Here is a 24,851-nt window from a genome sequence, read left to right as displayed (position 1 = left end):
AGATTGAAGTACCGTAATTCGATTGTTCAGGCGAAATTCTTCGTGGCATCTTTGTAAATTCAGTGATCGATCGATGGCTCGTAATAAAGTTAAAATTGACTGAACGATTGGGAAAATAGCTACGAAGCTGAACCTTCAAGATGCATAATTTTTATTTCAGCAATTCCGAAACCATCCGCAGCGCCGAAGGCCACGGAGATCAAGAGCAGCGCCAACAAAGAAGGTGAGAGCCTCATTGAATATTGCACTTCGAGCCCCGAAATCGATATCACGTAGGTCCTCTCCGACGCTTCCCTCTTCATCGAACTCATTATATCCGTGTTTTATTTTCGAATCTACTGCCGAAAAGTTGCACCCCTTGCGTTTCCATGCAGCTGCAACCACCAAGCGGCCAAACAGCACAGCTGGAAATTGAATGGTCGAGGCTAAACCAGGCGAATTGCGAAATATTTAAATTTCGTAGTAACATTCTCGACCATTAAATTTCACGAGAGATCAAGAGGTTTACTTTGGTAGTCCAAACAATTTAGACGAGAGTCCCGTGTCCGTATCGATTGCTTCACGGTTAGTCGGAGCACAGTAGGAACGTTGTCCCATCTCCTTCGAAAAGGGATACGTTTCCCTACAATCGACTACGAACATCCTCGATACGCCAACGACATCCGTTTCGCCTTACGGTATATCATCTCTTTTAGATTCGCCAGTTTGAGCTTTCCGTTAAAGACGCTCGTCCCATACGATTAGAAATTCGAAGAATTTGTCCACCGACGTAATTTTGACCAGGGAATGAACTTCGTTTTAATTTCACAGTAATAAAATTAGAAAATTTCTAGTTGAAAATTAACCCTTTGTCCGATACCGAGTTACCGTTTCAATTTGACAAAGGCAGATTCTGCTCGAAACGAAATTTCGTTTACATCCTAATTTCGCTTCCGATTGTTCAGATCGAAAATGGACGAGTAAGAATTACATGTAACGTCTCGACGTTTCACAGTCAGCACAGTATCGCAGATTACTAGAGTTAATAATTACTCGATCAGCTATTTCAAAAGCTTACGAGGCAAGCGATCAAAGCCAAAGACAAATCCATGAAAATGTATGGCTATGTTTGACGGTAAAACGCCGTGGCGTTGACCGACCAGAGGATTATTCTCGAAGAAAAACATCTCTGAACGAGCAATTACGCAGGAGCGTAATCCTCGGCGAAACTAGCGACTCTAACTCTCGAATGTAATCTTTGCATTAGGTGTGCACATTGTGGCGCGTGTATTATTAAAGCAGCGCGAATAACTTGGGCGGATGCCTAGGTCAGGTCCCTGTGGCTCTGGCCCGGTGTTCTCGCAACGAAACCAATCTCAATATGCTGCATTATTAACGCCATACAAGGCTCGGTCACGACGGTATTACCACCATTAAGCTTCGCGATTTTACTCGTAGTTTGACTCGCCCGGCAAACCATGGATTATTGTTAGATCTTACGAATTACGCGACTGCCCTTAGCTACAGATTTTCACCTGGGATACGATCTTTGTCCCGCCGTTTTTGCCAACCTACAGCTAACATTTGTCGAACAGAAAATCCGTTCTATCGTGCGCAGATTCAATTTTCAAGAGGTTCTGCCTTGTCGAAGACTAAACACACGGAACGATCGAGTCATGATTAACCGATACGCATCCTAAAGAAGATGAAAAGTATCGCCAAAGATGTCGTTCGTTGGATTTTCAAGTACAGATAGATCAAAGATGGTAGAAATCTTAATATCTCGAGGGAATATTTCGATAAGAAAAGCAATACTATCGTTTTAAACGTATCGGGTTACTTGACAGATGTCACGCCAAAGAAATTATTTGTATTATTGACAATTTCGTTAGTATCGACAGATTTTCTGCTGTCAGGTATTCATCTGACGGGTCTAATGTTGTAAAACCTCCGGTTTAATCGAAATTACCAATTTCGTATACAAGAATACTGCACATTTTTCTTTGCCATTTAAAGAAATTGCGAACAGAATAATCTAAAAATCGTCTATGTATGTTTCGGACAATACAGCTATCGATGGCTGCAAGTGTGGAAAATTGTTAAGGAATTTCATGAGAATGAAATTTAGGCTATCTTTGAACGAGTAAATGGAAAAAGGTTTATTCGTGTCGATAATTAACGGAACTTAAATACGGTGCAATTTTCCGAGCGTGTAACTCACGCGTTCATTAAGGTTGCGAGATGACTGGAAAAGGGAAACGAAATGTAACGACGTAACGATCCTCTCGAGCGAGGATTTCCAACCTGTTTCCAGTCAGGCATCGTGCAACTGTCGCACGGTTTTATCGTAATATACGAGGCGGATGATTGACTGCCGTGCACGAGAAAGTTTCGCGAAATCGGGCGGTGGTTCGTGTTCGTCGCCTTCCGTGGCTCGAAATCAATCTTAATATTAGCGAATTATTAATGACCCGACCGTGGCGGGCAATAACTCACGAATGGGACGTTAAGCGCCACCGAACAGTTTCCAATGGGACCGCGTTGCTCCTTATCTGGCCAGATAAGACTCGAAGAGGAAGCGAGACCTTCGAGGTTGACGTATCGATCGACGAACCTCTTGACACTTGGCTTTCCTCCATTCAACCGCGTACAGATCATTTCTTTGAATCCGTATCGAAATGATACAATTTACAAAATATACTTCATGGAAACGATATACAACGAGATCGTGAAATCGATCAGTTTATTAAAGTTTTGTTCTTTGTTCGCGGTAAGATAAGATAGGGTTATTGATTTTATTAGATTCAATCTTGAACATCGCACAGAATAATCAAACTAGTTATATATTGTATGACACTTCTACGGTGTAACATGATAACGAAAGGTGAAAAACGCATGTATCTACGATAAAAAATGTATAGACCGAGATATCATATAGATTGTTAGAAGATAATCGCTAAGTAGCTAACAGACAAAAATGACACAAAAAGGAAAAACAGCGAAACATCGCTTTTTGTCAATTTTCAAATGATATAGAAAACATCTTAACCAAGTCGAACGGAACTGATACCTCGGCTTGGTGCTTTATCTTATTATAAGCTCGCTATTTCGTTTCCATCAAGTATAAAGATAATACAATAATGCAAAATATTTTCAATGCACGAAAAAGGAACGTTGCTGCGTTTATCGGTCCATGGTGACCACCCGCGAATCTAAAGGATGATTTTAATTTTATATCGGAGCATTATATCGTCGGGTCGACCGGTGACCCAATTAGCCGCATTTAGAATTCAATTACCGCTGTCCTGGCGAGAGGCCGCGCGAGGCCAGATTGCATTGTTGCTAACAGATATCCGAGGAAACCGGTATCGGCTCGCGTAAGGATAGTAAAATCGCTCTGCCAATGCCAATGGAAAAGAAATATTCCAAGTTCTGTTCGACTTAGAATGGTATACTTTGCTGTTTGTCTCGTTACGTATGTAGTGTTGCTATAACGAATATGTTTAAAAGAGGCAGAATTTTCCTATGATTTTACACACGTTTACTTTATCAGTATTTTTTAGTATAGACTAAGTGTTGTAACAAGTATGTTTTTGAACGATATCTTAGATCTAGAAACTTGGTATATATGTATACGTTCCACCTTATAGATAACCATTTTAGTTTAGTGTAAAATGTAGCCTGATTTAGCGTTACCAATATGCATCGTGCAACAGTTCCGAGATGCTGCGAGAATTAAAAAAGAAAAGTGCTTAACTTACGATGATTCGTTAGAATCTACTATGTAACCTGATAAATTCTTATTACAAATTTCGCTGCTATAAAGTCGAACTAGCCGGTAAATCTGCACGGAGCGAGCCCATTATTTATACCGGCTTATAACTCGTTAAACACGTCTCTAAATCTTCCTTTCAAAAAGTGAACTTTACGATCGCTTGGAATTTCCTCTCTTTCTCTACCTCTTTGTGCCCTCCATTCTGTGCCCCTTCGCCTCGTTGGAATGGTTGCTTCTCGCCGAAGGGTTGGGATTAGGCCCACGAGAATATACGATATTTAATAATGCCTCGACACACTAGTTGCCTCTCGGGACACCCATCGATCCTACCGGCCGTAATTAATTATCGTGGAGCAAGAAGGCCAGAATTATTTCTGGTATTAGCCTCTGGGCTCTGACGCGTCGACCTTTTTACTTGCGAGTATGCTTTATCGAACCATCGATTCTAGACGCCGGATGAAGAGATCGATGCTTCCTTAAAAACGATATTTCCCTCCTTAGGGACGCTCGTCTTCGTTGCAAAACTTAATACTAACGCTTACTTGTTGGTTTCAGTACAATTTCGCGAATTGTAACTTTAGGCGAACCGTGCCTCCTTTCTCTCTTTCTCTATCTATCTATCTATCTTTTTCTTTATACGTAAATTAGTCTACAGAATCCCTTTCTCGCGCGAGGAAAAAATTTCAACGTTTACAGGGTTGGTTAAGCTATTATTCGGAGACAAGAGAAACGGATAGAACAATCAGCGTTAACTCCCTGAACACGTCGATTCGTTTGATTCGCGTTTCAATCGGCTCAAAGGCTCCTATACGCACGGCAGATCAGGTCCGATCCGAATCGCTTCTAGCTTCCAATTGAATTACTTCCGACCGATCTCCCTGGCCGTTCGCGATCTCGCTGCCGGGCAAGACTCTCGTCCCGATCTTTCCTCCGCGTCGCATCGAATAAGACACGGAATTAATTTCTCGATTTGTCCGAGGCGATCCCTTGTTCGAGCCACGCGGTCGTTTAATAAGTACACAATGCCGCGGTACAAAGAGCACCTCGTCGTTTCTAAGAAGAAAACGAGACAACGGTTGACCCGTCTATTTCCTCTCGTTGGCCGAACTTTTCCATTTAAAAGCAGATATAGCAGTGGCTCGAGTCCAAGGGTAGCTTGTTCCCTCTGGATGCACCGGAGGAATCCACGATTACCCCGCTACTCGATCCGCGGATTCCTGTTTCACGGTGGATGCGTTCGCAAGAAACCAGAAAGGTGGCACAGAGCCCTTAAATTTTCAACAAGTTATTCGGAAAGTTGGCCGAGACGCGGCAACACGGAGGAAATAAGAAAACGGAGGCTGCTTGAGGAACAAGGAAGAGAATAAGGGTGGAGAAATGGTACAAAGGTGTGGCGGACGAAAACCAGATGAAATACGAGGCTGGTCGCGATTGCTCGGGCCGCCGGCATACGAAAGGAAACACCCTGCAGAGAGAGGCGGTCTTTGTGCGCTTGTAGGACGAGGATACACAAGAGCTGGCCGTGTTCTTGACTCAGCAAAGATGGTAGCCCCGGCCATATTGTTACGAGAAAGCAGAGAGGACAGGGACAAGCCAGGGACGGCGACGACGTTGTAGCAGTGGGTGCAAAGGCTACGAAACAAAGTTCGTGCGGGCGTATTTAAACTTTTATTCGAAAACTTTTTAGCGTCACCCCGTAGCATGGTCGACGATGCCGTTGTCATCGTTGCTCGCGTGCAACCCCCGTGCACGATGTTTAAAGGGCCGCTTATTTGCCAGCCAGAAATGAAAGAAAAGAGGCTTCTGCGAGAAAGTTGCTCCTTGCATAGGAAAAACTCGCAGGCAACGCGCCGCTTCTCCCAGAACCTTCGAGAACATGAAATATTTCAGAAGAACGAACGAACCAGAAGTACGATGGAGCGAGTTGGCTCGGGGTTATGAATCCGGGAAGGGAATTAATTGAGCGGATGCTTCTCTCGAAATTCGCCCTGCTAACCTGCTCACCTGTTTATTTTCGGACCAAGCTCCGTCGACGAAGCTACTTCTTATTCGCAACGCGAAAACTTCCCCTCTTGGAAATTAATTATTTCTTGTCCCCTGAACCGGCGTTTAATCTCGCATGCTTTTGGTAAATTGTTAACGAGCCGACGAAATTTTCTGTGAAATTCCTATCGCTCTCCTTTCGTAATCGGTTTAGCTTCTCGCTCAGACACACGATAACGTAAATTTAATCGCGTTAATTAAAACTATGTCATGGATATACGTAGTTGGAGAATATTTCTTATCAGCGAATAAGTATTCTTCTAAGGGACAGGCACGAAACTTGACATCGTCTTGTACAATTATACGACGCACGCGGGATAACTTGAAATATTGCGGGTGATTATAGAGACCAGAAATAACTAGCGAACCATCTTACCAGGCCACAAATGTGTATAGAGGCTAACGATATGTACGTTGGTATATGGTCCCGTGTTGGGCATGAATCCGAATTGCACCCTTGGTTGATGCGCGCTATGCAAAATTACCATCCGAGTAAAGTTTCAATCTTCTCTGCGCAAAGATTGCCTTAGGGCCACCGCTATAGCGGTTGTAGACCTTGGACTTCAGTCTGGCTATTCCGCTTTGTTTTCACTGTATGTACAGTGGCTGTAAGTTTGTTTATCGACTAGTTCAAACCGATCGTAATTCGATAGAATCATATGGCACGTTTGTATTTTGTTCAATGAAATAATTTTCTCCGATTTAAAAACCACGAGTATTAGATACAAGTATTTTATTATCACTGTCAGTTACAAGGAGAACTCGAGACGGGCAAACGAGGAAACAGGAGTAACAGACATAACAGACATATTTGTATAACATTCTCGGATCGAGGTGCGGCTTCCGTCGTAGTTGCGAGGAGTTGAGAGAACTCCGGGCCGAGTTTGAGAATTAAGAGAGGACTCGATCCTTGCGAAGGACGTGCTGCAGGCGTAGCTGGATGGAGAAGACAAAAAGAAGTCAAGGGTAATATCGAAACGACTGAATTCCGGCGAAGTTTTGAAACGGTAGCGTGCTCGTATCCTTAAAGAAAATTCCAGTTTCAAGCGGTTTGCGAGAGGACGTATTTCGCGTGAACGAACTTACAGATCCTCGAGCAAACTCGAGAGGATCCCTGACCCGCGTTCGATCCGTGGAATTCCGAATTCGCTCGTATAAACCCGCGTAGCTGGCTTTCCCATATAATATAATAATACTTCCGACTTCATGGGCCATTTATTCGCCAGTCGATATTCTTCTTTTTCGACCGATCGAAACGTAGAGCAGGCAAACCAGAAACGGTGGAAAAGCAGCGCCTGACTTCGTCGAGAGCGATTAGATACGAAAAGAAGAAGATTTGGTCGACCGTGAATCATCGATGTCGAGAATCCTGGAAAATCGTAAAGAATCGTTCGTCCCGTATCCACTCTTGTCTTTTTTTCTTTCCATCGCGACTCTTTGTGCGGCTCTTCCTCTTTGTCGACCGCGCACGGTTCAATGGAACGTCCGTCACCATCGAACGCAACAAGTTGAACTTGGCTGCTTTTCAAAGAAGCTGCCGGAATTCATCAAACCGCTGCGCTGCCGCGCGGTCGGCGCTTGCCCGTTTTCAACTCGTCCACTCGAAACACCGTTCTCTGTGAAACGATAGAGGACATTCTGGCTGGCGTTTCCTTTCCCGATGAACGATCGTGGCCATCCCCAAACCCGCGAGCAACCCGTCTATTCAATGCTTGCGTTTCACACACGGTGTGTTTCGTTTTATTCGACGAAATCCGCGGGAAACGCAGAGCGTTCCTTTGCTTTCGAAAGGGTGGATTTTCGCCATTGAGAAAAAATAAAAAGACGACGATTATGAAGCTCGAACTAATCGCGCCGGATTACCAACTGACTTTAGCGGATAATAGGGCTACGCTCGGTGGTTTCGCAGTTTTCCAACTTTCGCTCTCCCGTTCTATGTTCGTCGAGTGCTCTTGATGGCTCTCCGAGCACGTTTTTAGAAAGTTCCACTATGAAGGGTATTCGAAGTTCCGTCGGATCAGGATAAAATATCTTTCGCCGGAATTTGCCTAAACTTTCTTTGCCCGTATTCGAGAAATACATATATAAACCGGTGGAATCCTCGGTCGTCTCGATTTCGTTTCCAAATAACCGTCGATACCGTTGCGCGCAATACGACATCCATACACCAGCCTCGTTTAATCGGTCGAATAGAAAAAACGAATTAAATGGTTTCGTTAACCGCGCATCGTATTAAGTCGCTATGGTTACGTAACGATCTCGCGCAGCTGTGATCGGGATTCAATTAAGAAACGGGAAGAGATCGGTTCCAATTGCAACGATTCTAGCCGTGAAATTCGCCCGGGTCTTGTATGGTGTGCGATGGTTGCACGAGGACCGGATCCACGATGATTAAACGATAGAAAGGCGAAACAAAAATTAGAAAAAGAAATGATAGAGTAACGGGGGAATAAAACAAGAAACGACGAGTAAATAAATACAAAAGGGAAACATGTTTTCGTAAAGGGGAAAGCAACGGAGAGGAAGAGAGGGAGAGAAAGAGAGTTGGCTGGGTTAGATGAGAAAGGTCCTAATCTATTTTCAGGACGACCGAGCACGCCGTCACCAGCAAAAAGGCCGACCACCGTGTGGCCATCCTCGTACAACCCCTACTATACGAAAAGGACAGAGAGGCCGCCTCCCCCGAGCGAGGAGAGGGTCGAGAGGCCAGAGCAGAAGCTACGTGGTAGCCAGAGCACAGGTGAGGCTTGCATTCTCTCATCTGGCCCTCCCTCTCCCGCTCTTTATTTCGTTTCTCGTGTGTCTCTGTGTTGACTCCCTTCGATTTTATTCATCACGCACATAAATACACGCAAACACGCCACTCTTTCATTCGCCGCGCGTATTCCAGGCTGTTCTCTGTTATGCGATATTCTGCACCAATGCATCCCACGCGCACAGGCTAAATTGATTGGAACGCGCGTGTAATGGAAAGGAAGACAGATCTTGGGGCCGGCAAGGGGTTAACTCGCGACGATTGTTGCCGAAACGTTCGATACTCGATTTCGATAAGACTTTGCCGTGTGCTTCGAAACTGTTAAGAAACGAGGAACACTCGTGCTGTTTCGTCGACTAAACACGCTGGCACGAGTTTCAGGGGAGGAAAGTCGAACTCGAGCTCGCGCAGCTGAAAGAATACACGCGTCTTCCGGGTTCGGTCGTACGAGAAATATACAAAATTTCCTTAGTATCGCTGTCAAATGTTTTACGGATGACTAAAGAACGTCCTTAAGAGTAACGCACAAGTTTATCGGTGCTTTTAAAGCTGCCTTCTCGCCGTACAAGGAAAGTAGCGGTATTCTCTGTTTACGGTAATCTTATGTTTAGAAGGTAGAACGTATGAAAGTAAATCTTGCTGCCATATTTTCCGCTCTTACGATTGCCAAGCTTCGCAAACATTTTGTTTTGTTCCTTTTTTTTCAACAATGCTAGTGGTTTGTTTGCGCGTAGCTTCTTTGAAATGTAGAACGCTTAAAGATAGAACGGCGTAGAACGGCGTTGATTTAAATTTCACGGTCAACGTCCAACAACAACCACGAAGTTTTTAGTTATGTTGCGTCCGTATTTCGTTAAATCGCACTGTCCTCGTTTCCAGACACAAGATATCTGCTTACGTAAGACGTCAGGCATCTTAGTCTAAAGCAGCTCGCTGTAAACTCATCCTCGCGTTTGAAATTTAAGGGTAACCCTGTTTGCGCTGCATAATGCATCGCGTGTTTACAAGAATCCTTGCGTAGACAAGAATTTAATGCGTTAAGGGGCGCGTGGAGCGGAAAACAGCCGCGGGCTAGGCGAAAACAGCCGCATACCTGGTCTCGTCGCCCTCTTCGACTCATCCTCTTTTCTCATTTACGCAAATAAGATCGCGACCCGGCTTCTTTACGGTCTTGAAAGTAGCAACGACGTAATCACGTACGGGGTAATTCGGACAGCGTAGCGTATAATTTCAAAAATTCTCTCGGTGAGACAGAAAAGATTTGCCCTTTCTTCGCGCAACTTGTACATTTTATATAAAGCTCTTGCTCTTGGCTTGTTCCAACGAAATAGCCTAAGTCGAATTTATCCTGTTCCACTTTCACTTCATACGCTTCATACGCGATGAGACGACGATGCGACCAGCGTTTATCCGCCGTGTTCCTCCAAACCGAAACGATCTAATAAAATTCGTCTTGAGATGTTAAAAAGAAGAATGTAACACGTTGCAAATATATTATCGCCACGCTCAAGCTCCAGTCGCGAACGTACAGTGGCTTACTTATATCCTTTTATGAATTTATTATATGCGTTATACGAAACAGTTTGAAATTTATTAGCACTGTAACGAGAGTCCATAATCGTGATTATACATGTACATTTATTATTATATATTTTTAGTAAGTTCTTATCAATATTCGTTGGCAGTAGATATACTGTAACTTGTACATATTAGGTCGTCCGGAAAGTTTCTTTCGTTTTATAAGGAAATAATGGATGCGTAATATCTTTCTTTTTATATTATTTTATCGAATTACGTATGATCCATTTTGTTCTATCAACATAAAGATCACAGCGTTCGACAGATTAGGTTTCGCGTTTGTATACAAATGCATCGTTGTAAAAGACGTGTGTGTAAAAGAAAAACACTTTTCGGACAACCTAATTCATTTTCATAATTACGACAGTCATATCTCGTTACATTGATAATGTAACGTTAAGATGTTTTATAAAATACATACGATAATACGTAAAAATTTGTATACGGTAAACGTTCATGTAAAATTTGTCGATCCGGGATAGCAAAAAGAGTCGAATTAAAGGGACGTTTTTAGAATGTTGACGTACTACCGCGGAGAAATCGGTGGTTTGCGATCAGACCGTTTTGATGAAGCGTAGAATAGATGAATGGCCACTCGGATCGTTAACGAGATAACGAGCTTCGCTGAAATGGTCCGGGAAGCCATTCCGTGGCATCGTCATTAAATTCAAACCGGAACCATGGATCGACTGAATGAAACCTTTAATAAGACGTTTAGCCCTTAATGACCAATGTCGGCCACAATATTTATCTTAATAGCCGATGAATGGAACGATGCTTTCGATTCAGCCGATTCGTGTAGTCTTCGTAATATCATCTAGCGCTTCAGCAATCTGATTTCCATATTCGTGCAAAGTCAATATTTGTAGATCTAAATTTACCATTGTTACGTCGATTAAATTCGAACAGTTAAATTTATCGTCGCCAATGCGAAAGTAGAAAATATGACTGGCTCGTTTATCACAATTTTTTCCCTTTGTCAAAAAATTGTGCATTATTAACGTAGAATCTGTAACAAATTGAAGCCTCAACAGTTTTGGAAATTTGTCTACGACTGTGCGTTAAAACGTCCGCGACCGAAGCTGTAAATGAATCATCGTCAACTCTTCGTCCGAAAAGTTTCTTTCGTTTTATGGGGAAAAAATAGACGCACAACGTTTTTTGGTTTATATTATTTTGTCGAATTACGTACGATCCATTTTGTCCTGTTGAGATAAAACACCGCGATATTTCACGGACTTGGTTTCAAGTTTGTACGAAGGTGCATTGTTGTAAAAAACACGTTTGCAAAGGAAAGACACTTTCCGGACAAGCTACATTTCGAACGAGATTTTCCGGCCGAAAATCATTCGCGAAACCGTATTGGGGAAAAAGTAAATACCAGGCCTCGTTGAAGTATTTATCGTTTCGTTGTCGTGATACAAATAGCTCGGTGCACATCGGCCATAAAGTATCCTCGAGGGTGTTATCACGTGGCGATTCGTGTCACCGGTGAAGCATCGTGCCGACTGATGCCCATTCATTTCCATTCATTAACGACCGTTAACGGGGTAATATTTTAGCCGATCCGGAGAAAAATCAACGGGAGGTCTATCCGGGAATCTGTCAATTATCCGCGAACTTTCGGCTATGAAAGAGCACCCGATTCGCCGTTTGCCTTCTCTGCGATATTTTAAACAACGATCGAACGAACACCCGCGCGACGTTCATCTTTTATTAAAATACCACTATCGATTCCACCCCTCTGCGACGAAACAATTTGACAGGCAAATGACATAGGTTTATTTTCGGGAAAGGAGAAATGGAATGTCCGATCAAGAATATTCTACCTAAGCTTTTATAACGTTTTCAATTTGTACACTTGGGAATTGCAAGAAACACTGTCTTTGGAAGGAATCGTAATACACAGAATGGCACAAAAACAACGCAACTCTATGTTTAGATGGTGTCAACATTTTTAACGATAGAACCATAATAGATAGACTAAAGCTCATATCGTAGATATAAATTTATAAATGCGAAGCCAATGAAAATTCTTTATCAGCTGTTATATTTCACTTTCACGGCGTGAAATTTGTAGAATTATTTCTGTGAGAAATTATAGAACCCGTTCAGTCATTTCGTCCACTTTGCCAGCTTCGGTATTAAAAAAGATACATTGGAAGATGTCTAATGATCTAACTGCATACACACAGCGTCGTACCGTATTATTCTCGTGCTACAACGTAAAGATACAGTTTATCAACGAGTTTGAAAGTGTCGTTAAAGCCGGGGCAAACAGTTTCGCAACCGGTCCGTCTGTCACTATGCAAACTAAAGTCTGACTCGTACGGTCCCGTTCTACTGCACGGTGGGAGCCGATCACCGCGGCCGAACGTGACCAATTGTACGGCGTTTAGACTAAGTTCCCAAAGGAAAATGCGTCCGGAATTTTACGCGGCACCGTGGCCGTTGCACCGATGTCACCGCGACGAGAAGCGGCAAACACGCGCGGAAAGCTCGAACGAAAGTCAGCGAGCACGTACTCGGCCGCGTGTGGCCGGGATTGTCGGACGTATCTAACACTGGTGAAACGTGGGAAAATCTAACACGGACAGAACAAAGTTCGATAAAGGGGCGTAAACTCGAAGATATTTCTTTGGCAAAGCGAGACGGAATCGAACGTAACGGAAGGATCGACTCGAACGTACGACACTACCATGAGAATTGCTGTCGTAACGCGAGTTTGACGAATAAAATGCTCCATCTTCTCTGCGAATGTAAACTTCAAGCTTGAAGTGCTCGCTTTTGTGAGTGTAATAGAAAGATTTTCTTTTTCTTCCTTTATTTCATTCCTTTTATTTTTATTCTTCCCCTTTCTCTTGGAGGAATAGAGACAAATCTGTAGCACCGTGAGTTTTGTAAAAAATATACGCGGGACGTTCCAGTCGATCGATTCAATGCGACACATTAAACGTGCAACGATACCTTCTCAACGGGTTCCCTTTACACGTGCCGAAACGACGAACTCGTTCCATCAATGCGTTTCCCTCGGCCAATGGTTGTTACCCTCTCTCTACCGCACGACCATAAGTGCCCAATCTAATAAAATAGTGAAATAAGTTCGTGCCGTAGCAGCCGTTACCCGGGCAACACGCGCGATTTCGCTGGCTTTCTTATGACCAGTTACAATTGCATACATTGCGTCGTTACGGGGCAAAAGAATACTCGCTGCACTCGCTACTTCCATAGAGAATCTTAAAAGTTCTCAATAAACTCCAAGTAATATGTAGTATAATAAAAACGAAAAGGAGGAATAGAATAGAACAGCAGGTACTTCGCTCGAATGAAACTGTTATACGTACTATAGAATACGCTGTAATTTGTCGCGGTAAATAATACCGCGCGTAGTCAGACACCGCGGCAATTAATAATAGACCGTGAGCGTGAAGAATCGCTTCGATCAATCAGCGATTCCCGCTACCATCTAGATTTGGAAGCGCCGTGTAATCTGTGTATTCGTAAATGTTGGGATCAATAGGCTTATTAGAACCGAGATTTATCACGTCGGTGAAATTCAGTTAAAAATAGACAGCTGATTATTCTTGACAATTTACTTTGTTCCTTGTCATAATCGATATTCACCTGTGGAAAGAATTCCTATGCATTTGCACGTAATCTGCGAGCACGCTAAACGACAGCCACTTATCCATTTCTAAGCCACCGCCTGCGTCTCGAAATTCTCGCGGCATCAAAGACACCGGTACACCGATAGACAAGCACGGGTCGAGAGTGTCGTAGGTGGCGTTTTGAAATATGCATGGGCATCCCTTAGTACGTTTAGTAGGAAATTACGTAGGAACAACACGCGCCACCTCTATAGCGCGCCGTTAATATTAACTACACCCCTCTCGAGTATTATCCCAGGGGTAGCGGAACCGAGGCGCAGCCACCTGCTAGTGGGTTACGCTTTTAGGTTACAGTTCGCCACCGAAACGCGTGCGCGTGCCAGCGAAAATTGCTAATTTTAGTTTCGACGTTGGGCACCGGATCCATTTACTTGTACTACTCGTCCGAGCGAAAGTGAAGTCTTTGAGGTGTACTACTTAACAGAGTAATGAAGTCTTCGGAAGGAGCGGTGAAAAAAGCTCGATGTTTGGCGCGAGATCCATTTACTTGTACTACTTATCCAGGCGAAGGTGAAGTCTTTGAGATGTACTACTTAACGGAGTAATGAAGTCTCTGGGAAACGAAGTAAAAAAGTTAAGATAGCAGGATTTAAAGATATTTTCCACTGTCGATCGGCCAATTTTAATATAAAACTTCCACGTTTAGTACTGTATTAAAAAAATGATAATTATAAAGATATCGTACGATGTCATAAAATAGTAGACACCGAAATATAATCTTCTTGTTACTTAGATACCTCAGGCGGTACGTGCGTAGTTTCCCTTTGGCAGAAATGTCATTTAACTTTCCTCTTCCACCAATCTATCGTAATATATCGAAATTAACATAAGACAAACTGTGCCGTGTCCAATCGTATCCGGTAATTAATCGTAAAAGACGCGAAGTGAATTAGAAACGAATTGGATGATAATAGTTAGCACGGAAGGAAAATAGAGGATCAAGAGGAATCAAGAAACCGTAAAGTTATGGAACGTACGTAATTAATCGGTAGATTTATCTTTGAAATTGTTGGGTGTGTATAAGCAAAGAATAGCGATAAGAAATTACCGAGTAAAACCACGAGGAAGATGTTACATCATCGGCGGTCTAGTTGCAAAACGCTGTCGTGCACGCGAAGCAGCCTGCAAGGAAGACTTTAATTGCGGCGTTCCGTGCAAGCGGACTTTAAATAACTTGTTGCGGATTGGACAATTTAACGGCGCGAACGTTCCTTGCATAAAACGGGATTAAAGGTGCGACGCGTATCGCGAGACTCCGCCACTTGGAGGTTAGTGGTTTGGAAACAATGCACGAAAAGACACCACTTTTAAGTAACGCGATAAAGACTTATTCAAATGACAGTCCTTCTTCCTTTAAAAATTTATTTCCTAGATAACTTCTATCTCCTTTCGTTGGATTCCTCTTGAACGATCAAAACATTATCATAAAATCACCGCAGTGGCTATGTAGCGACGACGCTACTAGAAGCTGCCATAATTCACGTGCAGCAAGTCATGTTGCTATGTTTATAATGAGAAAAAAAAGCAGGTCAGTGAAATAAGATCACGTAGGAGTGTCGCGGAGAATACTGTATGAAATTACAAAGTACATGATATTATTTTTCAAGACGAAGAAACGACAAAGTCGTGGAAATGTCTGTTTCTGGGGATCGTCTCATTAATGAAGGGATCCGTAATTTCGAATTAGTCAGCACGAGTATTATTCGTTGATTATCTTATTAAGATCTAATTAGGCAATTAAGAAGTGTTTGAAGCGGAAATTAAGCTCCGGATACCAGGAGGGAAAAGCACGTTTATGTGAGAAAATGGACGGTTTCTACGATGGCGCGAACAGTTGGCAGCAATTTCCATCAGCATCTCGAAAATTCCTATTTCGTAGGTGGTATCGGGGCCGCGAACAAAAAGCATTAGCGGTTCTGCATACTGGCGTATCTAATCTATGAACGCAATGTAATCTCACGAGCGGTTGATGCTGCTAATGTCTACCATGCCAGGCATCCTCGACTCCTTGAAATTTCGTGGACACTTAGTAGTACGAAGCTCTCTAACAAGAACCACGGCTCTGTGTACGTAGCCGCCAACACGCTCGCGTTCCCTGGAAATTCAGTCTAATCTCAATTTTCCCGCGCGTTCTTAGCATTAACATCGGTTGACCGACGATAAACTTCCGGTCTATCTTCTTGCTTCGGTGTTTCCACCTAAGAAAATTCGCCGTCGGTGTATCCGACCGAGGTAGAATGTGCAAACGGCGAGTTCTCGCGACTGACATCGTTACGAGGACCATTCTCGATCTACGAAGCTTCGCAGCGGGTATTTTCAAATATTCCTGCGGAATTATTATTCGAAAATACACGTTTAATATGGTGCGAAGATGGAAGAAAAGTTACAATCGAGATCTAGTTACCCCGGTAGTGATTGGCGAATTTCCCATTCAAATTGTAAATACTCGTTTCGATAAAACTTGCACGAACGCTGAAGAATTGAAGGGGCACAGTTAGCAAGGTCTCGAGCAATCTCAGAACGCCGTAACGCGTAACAGCAGTTTTGATCGTGGTTTTCCTCGTGATCGCATCTTCTTGAATTCACCAGCACCGCTTATAGCCACTATCTCCGGCAGACATCGTTGGCGTGTTCTCTTCCTCTTAAAGAACGTTTCTCGCTTCCCTCCGTGCACTCGAGTTCCGCTTCCACCGATTGGGGGTTGGCCTCGGAAACGTATACGCCAAGAACTCACAGCTAGCTCGATAACCAGCTAATGCTCTCGACAAACAGCACCGCACTATATTTCTATCGATTTTCATGAGTTTCTGGATACTTTTCTAGCGCGGGTATTGCGGCTGTTTCGATATTGGCTAGATGTTCGATGGATATTCGTAACAGAGAGTTAGGTATATTTATTTATTCTGTGATTTTATGACGAATTGTTTGAACTCGCGGCACTTTTTACGTCCGTCAATCGTTGTGCCTCTACGACTTCAAAAAGAACAAAAATTTGAGGGAAAAAATTCGAAAAAAGCAAACGAAACATATAGCGATAGTTGATGCGGTTCTCTTTGTTCGCAAACAGATTTCTCGGGCCTGTGGCTCTATTCAGGTCGCGGCAGATTTTATTTGAGAATTTTACAAATGGTTATATGTCATCGCGCGAATTCACGTTCGCTGCGTCACAGATATAATTGTTTCGCAGATCGCGGCTTAACCGGCGCGGAAGTTTCACCGCTTTCCATTTGCGATGAAATTGAAAAATCTGGGAGTGAGATGTAAGTAACAAACTGAATCGATATGCAAAATTATCCAAGGAAAAGAACAAACAAGAAAGAAGAACGTACGATCCTGGAAAAAAGAGGAAATTTCGCAGTTAAAAAACACTGAAAATCTCTATTGATCTGTGAACCAGTCTATCCAATTTTCAAACAAATTTTTTCGTTAAAAATCGGACGTATTTTTCCTTGAAAATGTCCACTATCCACGATACGTGAATTTGGATCACGTGTTGAATGGAAATCTATATTTACCTCGGAGTCAACGTATCGAATACTCAAAAAGCTATTTTCACTAAAAATCTCGCTTGTTGTCTCTGAAAACGTTCCACTGTTCACGGCGCATATATCTCCAGTTTCTCTTGAACGAAAATTTTTATTAATTTCTGAACCAACCAGCCAAGTGATCAAAAAAGAATTATTTTCTCTAAAGATCATACGGATACTCTAGGGAAAATTTTCATTATTCAGAACGCGTGAATCTCGAACCGTATCTTGAACAAAAATTTAATCTCCATGCTAAAAATTCCGAAAAAATTAATTTCATTAAAAAAAGAAACATATTCTCCGGACATTTCCGCTATTCATGGCACGTGAAACTCGAATCCGTGAACGAAAACTTGCATTGATCTCAGTGCCAATGTACCAAATTATTTAAAAAATTAATTCAAACGAAGATCGAACGTATTCTGCGAAAAATGTCGACTATTCGTGACGCGTGAATCTCGAGTTCTGTCTGCAACGAAAATCCGTGCTGCTCGCGGTCGGCTTGAATTTCCAGCGTTCGACACGATGGTAACGTTAACAAGGATCACCGTGCCGGCTGTCCGTGTGTATCTGTTAGGTAGCAGCAGCGTTTAATCTCAATTTCCGGGGCTCGGTGTTCCAAGGCGCGCCGGCTGACGAGCAGTAAATAGCTAGCTCGCCGCGTTACAGCCAGATGCATTCTCGTTGCCAGTCTGTTTCCCATTTCCCCTCTGTTCTCCACGTTGTTCTCTATCCACGTTTCTTCTTCTTTCGCGTACACGTCTCCGTGGATAAGAAGGAGTGCAATTGAGGCGTGTTGGTTAAGCGGACCACGTTTCCGCTGTATCTTCTGCCAGCAGCTTCAGAGACGACTTTCTTCCTCCGAGGAAGATGCTCCCTGAATCTTCCTCCAACCAAGGATATTTCACCTTCTAAACTACCTACCTTGGCCTTCGTATTTTCTTATTAATCTACCTATCCCTGTACACCTTTCGAGTCTTTTTTTTTTCTTCTACCTAGACGGTAGAAAATTTCGGATCCCCGATGTGTTATTTTTTTTTTTATAAAAATGATCGGATTTAATCAAGTACGAGATATATTGTATTGTAAGAAAAACTGAGAAGCTTGAAAAATTGAGGATAGTCGTTCGATGTTTCCTGATACTATGGGACTGATTTAAAGATAGAAATTTAATGAAAGCTTTAAAAAATAGGCCTCTGTAAATGTGAAATACAGATCAGAAATCGTGCACCCCTTGTAGAATCGTTGGCAATCTTGCAGACGAACGAACCTCTCAGACGAACGTTCAAAGAATATGTATTACTTTTTTTATGTTTATTTTGGACCTGAAAATTGGTTCGGTGTATTGACGTTTCTATCGACAACATCAAACGAAGTTCTTTCACACAAGCAAGCGTGTAACAAAGTCCAGGGTCTCTAAGCGATTTCCGATCGACGCACTCGAGTGACCAGAGTAGTTGGTAATCCCCCGGTATCCCGAAGGACTACAGCCTGCTTATAAACTCGCCACCGTTGAGAAGCTAATCACGAAGACTTAGCGACCGCCTAATGCCCATTAGCTGACAGCTCGCCACCGTGTTTCTTTCAAAATAAACATCGATTAACCTGCTGGGAAAATTTCACGGCGAAACTACCAACTTTCTCATCAATCCGACTTCTATCATCCTCCAATAGTCGATACGTGGCGCGTATCAAAAAATCGCTCGTATTGTACGGAACAAAAGGTAAAAAAGGAAGGGACAAAGCGAATTAAAAATTGCTAGCTGTAACGTGGCATCGATAGAATATCGAAAAAAATAACCGGCAAAGCGGCAGTTTCTTTCACAAAGAATGCCGGTATGTAACGGCGCGCGACGTTCGACAATAACGCCGGCACAAATTTGTCCAGCAAATACAGGTTATAGCCGTGGAAACCTTCGGCACGAGCGCGGAATCCGCGCATAAACGCGTTCGCGTATATTCCTATCGAATCCGGATGAAAATGATCTGTGATGGACGAGCGGTGATACGTTCGCCAGATTAAATTGTTGGACAACGTTCTCGAACACGTGAAATTGAAACGTTTCGGCAGGCGTTCCCCTCGCAACGAACCAATTTTTCCGCCTGTGGATACCATACTCTCCGCCCGTTGGAATTTCCTAAGCTGACGCATCGTTTAGAAATAAACGATACGCAGAGTACGATGTTTGCGGTGAAATTGAATCGCTTATCATCCCCCCGATCGCCATTCAATCGAGGAATCTCCGGCCTGCTGCCGCTTTTCACCGGCATAATGTTGATATTAAATTTCCAAGTTATTCGATATCGATCATCAATCACGGTGACGCCGACCGGCAAACAAGATTCGTACGGGAAAAGGAGAAAAACGGTACCTGTTGCGCGATAGGGTTACAAACCCGAAGATGGGTATTCCGCGGGATGGAAAATCGTTTCGAACTGAACGCGATAACCAGTTCGATCAATTATCGAAAATATCGTCTATATTTCTGTTGAGATATGACTAGAAAAGTTTCAACGTATAGCTGCGAAGTATGTTTGATTTTAAAGGACGAGATACGAGAAACGTTTTGGAAAAGAAGCAACTGAGAAAATGTAAAGATATTGCGTAGACTTAAAGCGACGATCTTACAGTCTCTCGTGGCAAGTTTGAAGAAATATATCATCGTACGCTAATTAGTACCATTGTACCGGTCGTGATTCATTACGCTACGTTCATTTCTTGAACGACACGTTATACGACTCAGTCAAGGGTATAATCGATGAAACCAAGGGGCGAGCATTATCAGAAACTTTCTTTTTTTACCGCTGTCTATCACGCTATGACGCGCAAGAAGCACGGAATACACCTGTTGCTCACGGCCATCGATAGACCTATCCAGAAGCTTTTTAAAAAGCGACGACTCCGCCAAGCCCATAACGATTGAAATTTATCTACTTTCTCCGCGAGCCGTTTCAAACCAAGGGTGTTCATTCGAAGGAATTAAGCGGAACAAATCGACGGTCGTTCGATCAGGACCCCCGCGTTTCCATCGTCCTTTCGCTAGAATCTATAGATACGTTTGGAATGCGGAGGTTCTAGAGATTCGCAGCTACTAAAAATCGTTTTTATATTCGTAAAATTAATTTCCAATTAGTAGGAGATTGAATATAGATATAAATTTAGAATGAATCTTTTGCAACTTCTACAGAGAGCATTCGTGTATATTATTAAATTCCAAAAGATCGTTCTTCTCGTTATTTCTCGATGAAATCTTTGGTAGATCTATCAAAGTACCAATGACCATTATACGCATAATTTGCCTCGGTCGAAGAATTTACTCCGATATCTTACAATTAAGATACTTATCGTAGATCAAAGTGGAGCGCAGAATTGGTCATCCAAGAGTATGCGTTTCTCCTCTTTTCTGTTTTCCCGTTGCCATGCCATTCTTTTCACGTGAAACACAGGCAACGTCCCGGTGACAAAAACGGCAAGGCAAATGTTTCCTGTTATCCCGGCTGTAACGCCTCGAGTTACAAGCTCGCTTTCTATGCAATTATGTTTAACAACGGAGAAAAAAAAACAGGGCGTCGCTCGGTCTTGTCCTTCGTCTTCATTTTTCGCGCGATAAAACGTGCCGCGCCGGGCGTCGCGTCGAGGAAAATTCGTTTCGCAAACAGGTCGCGCACGCGGAAAAACTGCTGTCGCGTGCGAACGAAGGAAAGAAGAAGAACGAAAGCGACCCGCGTATTCCGTAGACAGTCGACTATAACAATTATGCTCGAAACGCGTTAATTTTTGCGCGTACCAGCTGAAGCCAATAACGCTAAGTGACGCTAAGTGACAAATCTCGCGTCCCTTGTTCGTTTCTCTCTGATATTTCATGCGACGAGCACGCCTCCAGAGTAGATTTTTATCTGAACGATTTATTGTTTACCCACGTACTAACGCGTTTATCTACGCCAGTGGATCTTCCTCGGAGATTAAAGCTGGCAAATTATAGTACAAGTAACCCGAGGATTTTATCGCGATCTAAGCGTTAAGGTTGTACTGCTTTCAGACCTCGAGCTTTTAACTTAACGGCACTCGAGAATCGAAGAGAAAACTTTTACCGATATATGGCGCAGCATTTTGTTGGCAGAATATCTTTGCCTTGGCTTTCCGAGGTAGAGGCTTTTGGATATCGTACATTCCCACGAAATTTCTACGAGATTCTATCATTTTCTTTCTTGCGTTATAACAGCAGCCATAGTGGATATTTTCTTCCGTAAACTGTCCAAGTGAAAATTCATTTCGATGTCGAACGAATGTCTGTGCCAGAATGTTGATAGCAAGAAAGAATCGATTCAGAGAATACACGCGAAGATTTGGCATGGACGATGCCGCGTGCAGATTCGATTACGCGTAAGATCTTTAAGATCGCAGAGAAACAATCGAGACGCGTGAAAATCTCATACGAATTTCGTCGGGAGAATTCAAAGCTTAGATAAAGTTTAAATAAGAATCGACTGATAGTAAGAATTATCAACGTAGACGAATGATTATTTTATCGTATATGTACCATACAAAAACGTGTCTACGCCTGGCTATTTCTATAAAATACAGAAATGATATTGGAATGATACAGGAATACAGAAAATGATATTTTCGTAAGAAAAGCGGGAATAAAGTATCCTGGTAGGATAACGTTGCTGTGACACAGAGAGACGCGGATTCGCGGGAAAAGAAGAGCTCACGGCAGAAATATACGTCTTGCTTCTTGGTCGATTCGTCTTGCCGCGGAAAACTCTGGCGAGAAACGTTTCCGAAGCTTCCTTGCAGCGGCGCGGCATGAGCTTAACACGATGTAAGCCCCGCCCGGTGTGCGGATATATCGCGGTTTCTGCGGCCCGTTGCTATCCGTATCCATAAAGAATGTAAGCTTCCACGGAGACTCGTATCGTATCCTCCCTGTGGCGCAATAACGGCGACTCTCGGGATCCAAAAATTTCATGCATACGATATAAAGTATAAACGACGACTTCATCATCCCCGACGTTTCGCTCCTGCGTCTTTGCATTTTCTTTTCCATCTCCGTGCTACGCAACTTCGCGTTTCGTTCTCGATCTGCCGCGTCTCTGGTCGCGAGTGTCGCGACTGGAAAAGGAGAAGGTCGATTTTCATCTTTCCATCGTCTGCAAATGTCGAGCTCTCGACTTGTTCTATCGAGCTATGAACGCCATACAAAAGGAAGTACGCGGAGAAAATCGGCACGCAAGGATATTGAAACGGCGAGCGGGAAAACGTACGTTTGCACCGAAACGTCTGGGATTGATTTTTTGGCCTTTTCTGGAATAATAACCGCGCAAGCACGAGGCTTCCCTCGTCAAAGGAATATCCGCGGGAATATCGACAGTTTGATTCTTAAGGTCGCGATGCCGGACGTGTGGCACCTCGCGAAAATTGCCCTTCGCCTGTGAAATTTCCTGGAACCTTCTTTTGGTATTTCGAAATATCCCGCTCCTTTGAAACGGTTACGCCGGGGGAAATGCCGCCTTCCGACAGCAGAAATTGAACGTTCACGCGATGATGTTTCGTCGGAGAACGCGTGCTGCAGCACGTTTGATCGTCGGTTCGTTTTCGAGTCAACGAGCTTTCATTCTACGATGCTGTTTGCGCCTTGGAAACTGGATACGAAGTTATGGATATTTGTTTTGCTGAGTTTACAAGTATCGCACGAACGATGTTATTTAATTGAAAACGTGAAACAATAGCGTAAAGCTTTTTACGCGATGATATCGTAGACTCGTCGATTTGCTGGGAAACGACGAGGCTCTGAATTCGCAGTTACGGTAAAATTTCGTCACCCACACATCGAGCTACACCGACCTGTGTTCTGTCGGCAAATGACTATTTACGGTAACGACAACGATTTTGGCTTCTACCTCGCCTGCGGAATATTTAAGGAAGCTATCTGGAAGAAATGTTTGTTGGAGCTAGCGAGAAAGAAACTCATGAATTTCCAAACAATCGACTGGTATTTTTCCTTCTTAAGATTATTAAGGAAAATATAATACCTGACTTTGGATAGATTCTACGAATTCAGATTTATCTTCTTCTATTTTTGTAATTTGAATAAGAAATTATCGCGCAGGGCGTTGTTGTCTTCCTCGCGTTTCTTAAATGTTTCTTAAATATTCAACAAATTTCACAATAAACACCTACAGTCTCGAATAGACGGTAATCGGATTAAAATTCTTCATTTTTTACGATTAGATTTACAACTCCTTTCAAGATTACATAATTCTCATGGGAAACAAAGAAAATTCTACGAGAGAAGTTCGTGAAACGTTCGCAAGATGAATTTTAACATTGATCGAGCAAATCAATTTTCATGGAAGTAATATAGTGATTTTCATGAAACAAGGACACGCTAACGTTTCGTTCTATATGACAAGTTAGACGATGGAAATGAAAATGGAGACGAAAGTGAGATACAAACCGGCGAGGACACGCGAACGTTGCTAGTTCGTGGTTTAACACCTGCGGGCAAAGAACAGAGCCAGGTTTCGGGCACCAGGTTTCAGAGACTTTGACCGCCGAACAGGTTCGCAACGGAGCGTAGAAGCACAGCCTAAGGCGGTCCTCGATAAATTTGATGAAAAAGTTTCGCTTGGCGGCGGGTCGGCTCGCGGCGTCAAGCCGCCCCTGGCGAGAAAACGATACCTTTTCCGAGTTTCGTGTCACCAGGCTTGATAACGACGTTCCGTACCGTGAAAAGCTTAAACGTCGCCCGTTCTCTGCTCCTTTCCTCCAAGGCCCGAAGCTCTTTTTGCGATTTTCACAATTTTTTTATCTTTCTCCTTTTTGACGCAAGAATCGAGGTCTGAATGAGATGAAACTTGAATCGAGATACCACACGCTGCAATGTTCTTTCAGAAATATATTTTTTCATAAACACGACGGTTTCGCGCGTTAATTGATTTTTATACTCCCGTTCCGTTGACGTTGACGTTGACAAATTTGACGAGATGCCGAGCAACGTATTTGCAATTATTACGTTACATCGTATATTAGTATATATTAGCTGGTATCGTCATCTTGTCAGTCGTAAAGTTAAAGCGAAGTAGGTCGAAGTCGTTTCGACAATCGCCAGCCAGCGTAACGCGTGTTTATTGTCCTAATTGCTGTTGAGCAAATATTTTTTACGTAACGGATAGTATGTGAAATTTGGCCATCAGAGAGGAATTCGACAGCAGCGTATAATGCATAATAAAGCCGAAAATCAGAGACAGCAGCGCATTAATTAAAAGGGGAATTAATTAAAGTTTCGCCGGAGAGGGGTTACGTGTCGTTAGCAGAGTCGATCAGAACCGTGCTCGCGGTCCCTGATAAATAAACAATTTTCGGCCAGGTAATCGACGGGGGCCGCGTGTTATTGCTCGGAATCCCATTAGCCAACGGCAAAAAGGAAACCGAGATAACGCTAACAAACTTCGGTGATCGCCGGCGCAATCGGAATTTCAATATTTCGCAAATCGATTATCAGCGTGCGGACACCGCTGTT

General features: G+C 43.1%; 1 protein-coding gene across 7 annotated transcripts in view; it reads left to right on the top strand.

Annotated features, from left to right (window-relative positions):
- Positions 1-24,851, top strand: part of LOC105665845 (lachesin) — a 288,009-nt gene that overhangs the window by 237,210 nt on the left and 25,948 nt on the right. For 6 of the 7 annotated variants that reach the window (XM_048407783.1, XM_048407786.1, XM_012309408.3 and 3 more), the window contains 2 exons: positions 161-223; positions 8,382-8,537. In XM_048407783.1, the coding sequence (XP_048263740.1) occupies positions 161-223; positions 8,382-8,537 (219 nt within the window). The remainder of the gene's footprint in view (positions 1-160; positions 224-8,381; positions 8,538-24,851) is intronic. The other variant, XM_048407787.1, reaches the window with a different exon arrangement.

This window comes from Bombus terrestris, chromosome 1 (genome assembly GCF_910591885.1).
Source record: "Bombus terrestris chromosome 1, iyBomTerr1.2, whole genome shotgun sequence".
Taxonomy (NCBI): domain Eukaryota; kingdom Metazoa; phylum Arthropoda; class Insecta; order Hymenoptera; family Apidae; genus Bombus; species Bombus terrestris.
The sequence above is the reverse complement of the archived record's forward strand: the minus strand, read 5'-3'. Positions and strand labels throughout refer to the sequence as shown.